Genomic DNA, 8,008 nt, shown 5'->3' with positions numbered 1-8,008 from the left:
CAGAGTAGATAACTCTATCCATGCGGTCCTCATCCTCCCGTTCTCTTCCGGTGCGTTTTCTGGTGGCATATGCTCTGCTGTTCTAGCATGTGTCGAGCTTGATCTTAGTTTTCATGTGTTGGCGTTTTCGTTTGTGGATGTGTTGTCTCGCACATCTTATCATCAGATCTGTGCGTGATGCTTCAATTTTTTCTTCAAACTTTTGACTCAGCACAAGTTTGTATGTTAACTTGTTGGTAAAATATGCCATGTCATCAACCAACATCTTAACATACAACATCTCCAATGAGTTGTATCTAGTATGCCTAATAGGATGTGAGATAATAAATAAGGTGCTCTCTCATTCTACATCGGAGCTTGTGCAATGGGTGTTGGTTCATGTACATACAACATTCCTTTCTTTCCTCATTTATTGCATGACACATCATTAAAAATCCTATGTGGCAAAGTCTAACAACAACTATCTTACAACTATTGGAGATGCCTTTAGCGGGTGAATGACTTCATTAATTTTGAAGTGTATCTTAGCTGGCTGATGGCTTTGGCTTCATTTAATTTTGGCTACATGCCTTTAAAGAAAAATAGATGTCTGAAATAAATAAAGTAAAATAAATGCGGAGCAACTTAATCGCTCCGGGTACCCGAACCTTCCAGGTCAGTAGGCCGCCTTCCCCATTCCGGCCATAGTCAAACCAAACCAAATCCTCGCCTCGCCACCATGGCCGACGGCGCCGGCAGCGGCAGGTCCCGCCTCAGCGCCCTCCCCAACGACCTGCTCCGCCACATCGTCACCTTCCTCCCCGTCATGGAAGCCGCCCGCGCCGCCACCCTCGGCCGCGGCTGGCGCCACCTCTGGCGCTCATACCCGCTCGTCCTCAAGGATGCCGACATCCCCGAGCGCGCGCGCGACGCCGCAATCCCCCGAGTCCTCGCCGACCACCCGGGCCACTTCCGCGCCGTCATCCTCTACGACTGCCGGCTCGCCTCACTGGACCGCGAGCTCCCCGCCTGGCCGCGCCTCCTCGTCGACAAGCGCACGGAGAAGCTCGTTCTCGCCTACAGTTGGGTCGTGAACCAGCCCAACCCGGGGCGCCTTCTTCCCGCCGACATCCTCCGCTGCGACTCGCTCCAGGAGCTCACCCTGGACTTCTGGACGTTCCCCAGCGGCGCCGAGGTCGTTCTTCCCCGCCTCCGGATTCTCGCCATGGTAAGGATTGGCATAAGCGAGCAGGAACTGGAGTCCTTGATCGCTGCCAGCCCCGTTCTAGAGTCCCTTCGGCTCACCCTCAATAGCCCCAAGCACGTCCGGCTCCGCAGCCAAAGCCTCCAGTGCGCGCTCGTTGGGCTATCCAGAGTGGAGGAGTTCACCCTGGTGGACACGCCGCTCCTGGAGCGGCTCTACTTGTTCCTGCCGCCTACTGGTGTGGTGGGGTTCAGAATCGCTTGTGCTCCCAACCTGCAGGTGCTCGGCTACCTGGACACAAGAGCTCACAAGCTGCAGATTGGTAACAGCGTCATCGGGGTACGTCTCTCCAGTCTCAATCTCTCTCTCAACTTGAAATTGTTCCATCCATCATGTTCTCTAGGATCAGAAAGTAGTCAGTGAGTTATGATAATGTTGCTTTTGCTGCATCTCATTGCATTCTCTCAAAGTTATTCCATCCGCATCGACCCATCCCATGATAATGCTCTGTATGATTATAGAGCACTTGATGAGTTATGATAAACCTGTCTTTGTGAACCTGTTTGCAGTCAGACACAATGGTGAGCGCAAGCACTGTGGTTCGAAGCGTCAAGATATTGGCGTTAACTGTGAATTTTGGTGTCTTTGGGGAGGTTAAGATGCTGGCCAGCTTCCTCAGATGCTTTCCCAATATTGACACGCTGCACATTGAGGTAGCTCCCAGTTCCTTCAGTCTGTCAACCATTTCAATATTATCATCAATTATTAGCAGCTTGATATATATGTAACCAAACTGCTCACACATTGGTACCAATTTGCAGTCTGCACCGCATGATCCATCTGTAACTGCCAATGAATCCAGTGGGGAGTATCATGCCAAGTTCTGGCAGGAGATCAGTCCGATTTGTTGCTTGAGATCACATATCAAGAAGATGGTTATTCACGATTACCGAGGGGATCAAAATGAATTTGAGTTCCTCAAGTTCATTGCCATGAATGCCCAGGAGCTGCAGTCCTTACTGATTGTGCCGCATGAAGGAATTTTGTCTTCAGCTGACAAGGTGAATGAGATAAAAGACAAATTGCAGTGTCTACAGTTTCCAACAGGTATCTCTGCAGTGCTGCAGTTGTCACCTAAAGCAGGCACTGGTTTGCGCTTGGAGAAAGCATCCAATCTTACAATCGATGACCCTTTTGAATGGTGAATCCATGGTTAATTCGCTGTATGTTTACATGCCTGATCCATACTTTTTGAGGAATCATTGACTGTTGTCTGCAAGATCTTGATGTTTAGTTTCTTGTAGGCACGCCTTATCTTGAGACATGGCTGAGTTTTCCAACTACCAAGAGTATGTAGGAATTAAAGTTAGCAGAAGTACTTGAGAGACTAGTGTTATTTTCATGTGTCTGTCTCGATATGACAGCAGTTTGCTTCTGGATATAGTGCGCCTGTTTTTTAGCATGTCTGTGGTTTCATTTTCTCTGCATTGCTTATGTAGTTTCTTATCACCTCTTTCAGTTTCGTTAACTATCAATTGATGGTCAGAGTATACTGAGCTTGGTTAGCCAGGATCAGGATGGCAAAGGCTAAATGTAGTTCTGCACTTCTGTTTTATTCATCATGTTTTGTGTATCTGGAATAATAATGGCACATTGCATCGACTGGTAAAAGCATATATGGAATAAATTGCTTATGCCAGTAGATTTTTTCTTTCCAATAAAGACTTGGCCGATTAGTTGAGCAAATCTAGAGCCTACATATGCGACCTGGTTTGTAAACAATCTTAAAGTAGTCCGTTTCCGAAAATAAAGTTGACTATTGATGTTTCACTGAAAGATTTTCAGGAAGTGGGAATGTTCAAATATGCTAATTCTTTGCTTAATGGAATGCCCACCATATATGTTTAGAGATATAACAGTTATGTAGGTGTTACTCTACTTGTTTGGCTCCGCTTCTCCTGTTTGCAAAGAGGACTTTCTTATGGTTGTTGCTTGCCCTTGATGATGTTCTCTCTTGGTTTAATTTCGCCAATAGCCCAGCAGTTGATTTCATTCACCTTTCTTTATTTAGTTACTTCAGTGGCCTAATAGCCTTGCCAGTTCTAAGGAGGAACGTATAAATGTCTTAACAACCTTGACATTCTTGACACTGAAAGCTGATCACGTTTGCAGACCCAAAATGGTGGCGGTAAGTTCAAAAAAAAAAATGGTGACGGTTTAGGTGTCACCGATCTAAGCGCATCTCTAACTCATCCCCTATTCAGTCCTCCTTTAGTTTGTTGGAATGTCATAGGATTTCTATAGGATAAGATTTGCATAGAAAAATTTCCTTTAAGGCCCTTTGGTTCGTAGGAATGGATTCCTATTCCTATATAGGATAGAAATTAATCCTTCATATTTTGGAGGAAAAAAAACATTAGCTAAGACTCAATGAAAAAATTCCTATCCTATACATCAAATGACATCTCTTTCTTTATAGGAATTGAGATGCATGTCATCTCACTTCCTATGATTTTTCCATTCCTACAACATTTCTATCATATGAATCAAAGGAGGCCTCAGCGTTAGAGAAGGATAAATTCGATTTTCCTTTAATCGGTAGAACTCATTAAACCTTTAGTGATTAAAGTGTTTACTCTGTGTCAGCCATGACTCATAAATATACTCACCGACCTCCCTGAGAAGTAAAAAATTCCCCACCCATACTTCTCCTCTTCTTCCATTCCACAACCGCTCAACCCCCGCCGATGCGCCCCTACCTCCACCCCGATCTACTCCGCCGTCGCTCCGATGTCGATAATGGCCGGATCCATCCGCCACCGCTCCCGCTGCCCATCCCCGACGCGGATCCACGCGCAGTCCCAAGCCCATGGTCGCGGCAGCGCTTCCTCCTGTCGTGCTCGTGCATCTCATATCCCTGACCTCTCGTCGCCGCCGCCGTTGGGGACATGGGTCGCAGAGATCACCGACCCGACACCCACGACCACATTTGGATCTGATCTTTCCACTTGACGGTGCAGGTGGCGGGGGAATACGACATAATGTCGGACTGCCTCCATGACGCCAACGCCGATGCAATTTCCCTGCCGGCCTGCCGCAGTTGGCGCGCGTCGACCCTCGGATGGCCACCACATGGGAGATGCGGGAATACCGGGAAGCCCATGAGCTCCTCTAATTCTATACTAACAGGCGTTTTTGGTATGGTAAGTGTTTGGGTGCGGTGCGCCGGTCGAAAATTCGGCCGGTCTCGTGCCACGCTGGTCTGGCGCGCCTAGCAAATCACACCCCCGCATGAGACACGTGTATTACGGTGGGGTCCCGTGTAGACCCGCCCCATCCCTTATCCTCTCCACCGCTTCATCCTCTCCCTACCAATCTTTATTCTTCTTCTCCCCACCCCCCTGTGTTGTCGCTCTCGTCCTCTCCGCAACCTCTCCCTTGCCCCCCCCACCTCCAAGCCCCGCTGCCACCACCGGCATTCGCTGCCGTGGCACCGCTGCAACTGCTCGTCAGAGTACAAGCGGTTTGACGTGCTGTACAAGGCGGGGCTGCAACCAGATTTGGTGGAGTTGCAAGCAACAGAGGCAAGGGGTGGAAACGACGACATACACCGTTGCTAGCTGTCGACGTCTAGCTGGACCGGTGATGTCGGTGCTACATCCAGCAAGACGGCGAGCACGACCCCGCGCATGACAGGGCACGGGATTTTGTTTCAACCGTGCAGTGGAAAAGCTGGAACCATGTAGCTTTCCGGATCACCGGTTGTAGCTTTTCTGGATCATCCGTTGTAGCTTTTGCTAAACCGGTTTTATCTTTTTGAAAATCATTCTGTTCAAGCTTTTTCTTCAAAAATATGTTTCTTTTGCATCTTTTTTCATGAAAACCACTGGTTCCAGCCTTTAAAAATACTAGTTGTAGCATTTTGTTCAGCTGGTTGTGGCATTTTTGTTCAGAAATGCTACCATAGGAGTTCGTCCTATTGTATCAGCGATGCTTTTTGCTACCACCGTAGCTTATTTTTGCTACCACCGGTGATTTTTTTTGCTACATACATGCACGGCGGTGCTGGTCGATGGCGGCGATGCCTTTTTTGCTGCCGCAACCGTTTTGAAGTTTGCTGGAACCGGCGCCCAAATTTGCCATCATCACCTTTTGGGGTTTGCTGGAAGGAACCGTCCAAAAGCTTCCACCAGATTTGTTTTTTGCTAGAACCCTCTCCAAAAAATGCTACTGTCGGCTTTTTTTTGGCTGCAAGCCATGCCGTCGTTTTCCATCTGATGCTAGAACCGGCAATGGTGCGGTCGGCATCCATGGTGCGACGAACTACAACCGAGGGTCTGCGATAATTTTTGTTACAACCGTCCTTGGTAATTTCTACAACCGACGACGGAATTTGCTGCGACGACAAATGAAAGCGTTTGCGACCAGCAAGGCGTCTTCCTCCATGGGGACAGCGAGCCCGGGGTGGCCGGCGAGCGCGCGGCGGCAGAGGGTGGGGGTCGCGCTCTCCTTCTCTCTCGTTTTTCTCTCGCGTGGGAGGTTGATGATGGGTGCTGGGGTGGACGGGGAAGAGATCTAACGGCCGCGCGCACATAGATCGGACGGATCTGGGCTGACCGGCCGAAAGATTCGGCCGGCGCGCCTGCGCAGAGTGTTGCCCTTTTGGTATGGATTAGATGTACATGTTGAGCGATTTTCAAAAAAAAGAAAAAGGTGTGCATGTTGAGCGTGTCCCTTTCCCCGGGCAATCCTCTGAATTTCACCGTAGGACCGTGATTTCCCGTTCACCCCTTCTCATTTCAGTCTCTCCTCGCAGATCCCAACTTAGAAAAGGGGAAAATCTCTCCGCGAAGAACATTCCAGGCCAGGGCCTCTCCATTCCGGCCAAAGCCCAACCAAACCCTCGCACCGCCACCCCACCATGGCCGACGGCGGCGCTCCCCTCTCCACGGCGGGCCACGGCGGGGTGGACCTCATCAGCGACCTCAACGATGACGTCCTCCGTGAGATCATCACCCGCCTCCCCCTCATGGAAGCCGCCCGCACCGCCGTCCTCGCTTCCCGCTGGCGCTACCTCTGGCGCTCCGACCGGCTCGTCCTCAAGGACGTTGACATCCACGAGCCCGCGCGCGACGCCGTGGTCCCCCGAGTCCTCGCCGACTACCCGGGCCACTTCCGCACCGTCATCCTCGCCGACTGCAGGCTCGCCTCACTGGACCGTGAGCTCCCCGCCTGGCCGCGCCTCCTCGTCGACAAGCGCACGGAGGAACTCCTTCTCGCCAACAGATGGGTCATGGACCAGCCCAACCCCGCGCGCCTTCTTCCCGCCGACATCCTCCGCTGCGACTCGCTCCAGGAGCTCACCCTGGACTTCTGGACGTTCCCCAGCGGCACCGAGGTCCTTCTTCCCCGCCTCCGGGCTCTCGCCATAGTACGGATTGTCATAAGCGAGCAGGAGCTGGAGTGCTTGATCGCTGCGAGCCCCGTTCTGGAGTCCCTTCGGCTCACCGTCAATAGCTCCAAGCACGTCCGTCTCCGCAGCAAAAGCCTCATGTGCGCGCTTGTTGGTTTGCTCAAGGTGGAGGAGTTGACCGTGGTGGACACGCCGCTCCTGGCGCGGCTTTTCTTGTTCCTGTCCCTACCGCTTAATGGTGTGAGGATCAGGATCGTTTGTGCTCCCAACCTGCGGGTGCTCGGCTACCTGAACACAGGAACTCACGAGCTGCAGATTGGTGACAGCGTCATCAGGGTACATCTCTCCAGTCTCAATCTCTCTCTCAACTTGAAATTGTTCCATCTAGATTGTTCTCATATATGATCTGAAAGTAGTCAATGAGTCATGATAATCTCTCTTTCAAAGTTATCCCATCCATGATGATGTTTTGTATGATTATAGAACACTCGATAAGTTATGTATACCTGTCTTGGTGGACCGCTTTGCAGCCAGACAGAATGGTGAGCACAAGCACTGTAGTTCCAAGCGTCCAGATATTGGCGTTGACTGTGAATTTTGGTGTCTTCGTGGAGGTCAAGATGCTGGCCAGCTTCCTCAGATGCTTTCCAAACGTTGACACGCTGCATATCCAGGTAGTTCCCAGTTACTTCAGTCCGTCCATCATTTCACAATGGTATCGTCGATTATTAGCAGCTTGATCCATATATGTAACCAAACTGCTCACACATTGGTACCAATTTGCAGTCTGTACTGCGTGGTCCATCTGTAACTGCCAATGAACCCAGTGGGGACCATCATGCCAACTTCTGGCGAGAGATCAGTCCGATTTGTTGCTTGAGATCACATGTCAAGAAGATGGTTATTCACAATTTCCGAGGGGATCAAAATGAGTTTGAATTCCTCAAGTTCGTCGCCATGAATGCAGAGGAGCTACAGTCCTTACTGGTTGCGTCGCACAAAGATATTTTGTCTTCAGCTGTGAAGGTGAATGAGACAAAAGATGAATTGCAGCGTCTACAGTTTCCAACAGGCATCTCTGCGGTGCTACGGGTATCACATAAAGCTGCCACTGTTTGGCGCTTGGGGAAAGCATGCATTCTTACAATCGATGACCCTTTCGAGTGCTGAATCCATGGTTAATTCGCTGTATGTTACATGCTTGATCCGTACTTTTTGAGAAATCATTGACTGTTCTTTGCAAGATCTTGCTGTTTAGTTTCTTGTAGGCATGCCTTATCTTGAGATATGGCTGAGTTTTCCAACTACCAAGAGTGTGTAGGAATTAAAGCTGGCAGAGTACTTGAGAGACTAGTGTTATTTTCATGTGTTTGTCTCGATATGACAATATGACAGCAATGTGCTTCTGGATA

At 49.8% G+C, this 8,008-nt stretch overlaps 2 protein-coding genes across 3 annotated transcripts; both read left to right on the top strand.

Moving 5' to 3' along the window:
* The first annotated feature begins 642 nt into the window (after nucleotides 1-642).
* On the top strand, nucleotides 643-2,645 carry LOC123148224 (FBD-associated F-box protein At5g60610). 2 transcript variants are annotated; one of them, XM_044567603.1, is made up of 4 exons: nucleotides 643-1,522; nucleotides 1,753-1,896; nucleotides 2,005-2,406; nucleotides 2,488-2,645. In XM_044567603.1, exons 1-3 carry the CDS (start codon nucleotides 719-721, stop codon nucleotides 2,386-2,388), a joined length of 1,332 nt encoding a protein of 443 aa, XP_044423538.1. In that variant the 5' UTR covers nucleotides 643-718; the 3' UTR covers nucleotides 2,389-2,406; nucleotides 2,488-2,645. The 2 variants fall into 2 exon arrangements, with proteins under 2 accessions (XP_044423538.1, XP_044423537.1); XM_044567602.1 differs by having other exon boundaries at nucleotides 644-1,522; nucleotides 2,005-2,645.
* Nucleotides 2,646-5,980: 3,335 nt separating this feature from the next.
* LOC123148223 (putative FBD-associated F-box protein At5g56700) lies at nucleotides 5,981-8,008 on the top strand. The gene is made up of 3 exons (XM_044567601.1): nucleotides 5,981-6,932; nucleotides 7,127-7,270; nucleotides 7,383-8,008. Exons 1-3 carry the CDS (start codon nucleotides 6,105-6,107, stop codon nucleotides 7,764-7,766), a joined length of 1,356 nt encoding a protein of 451 aa, XP_044423536.1. The 5' UTR covers nucleotides 5,981-6,104; the 3' UTR covers nucleotides 7,767-8,008.

Source organism: Triticum aestivum, chromosome 7A (genome assembly GCF_018294505.1).
Source record: "Triticum aestivum cultivar Chinese Spring chromosome 7A, IWGSC CS RefSeq v2.1, whole genome shotgun sequence".
NCBI lineage: Eukaryota > Viridiplantae > Streptophyta > Magnoliopsida > Poales > Poaceae > Triticum > Triticum aestivum.
Note: the sequence above shows the minus strand (reverse complement) of the source record. Positions and strands in the feature narration are given on the sequence as shown.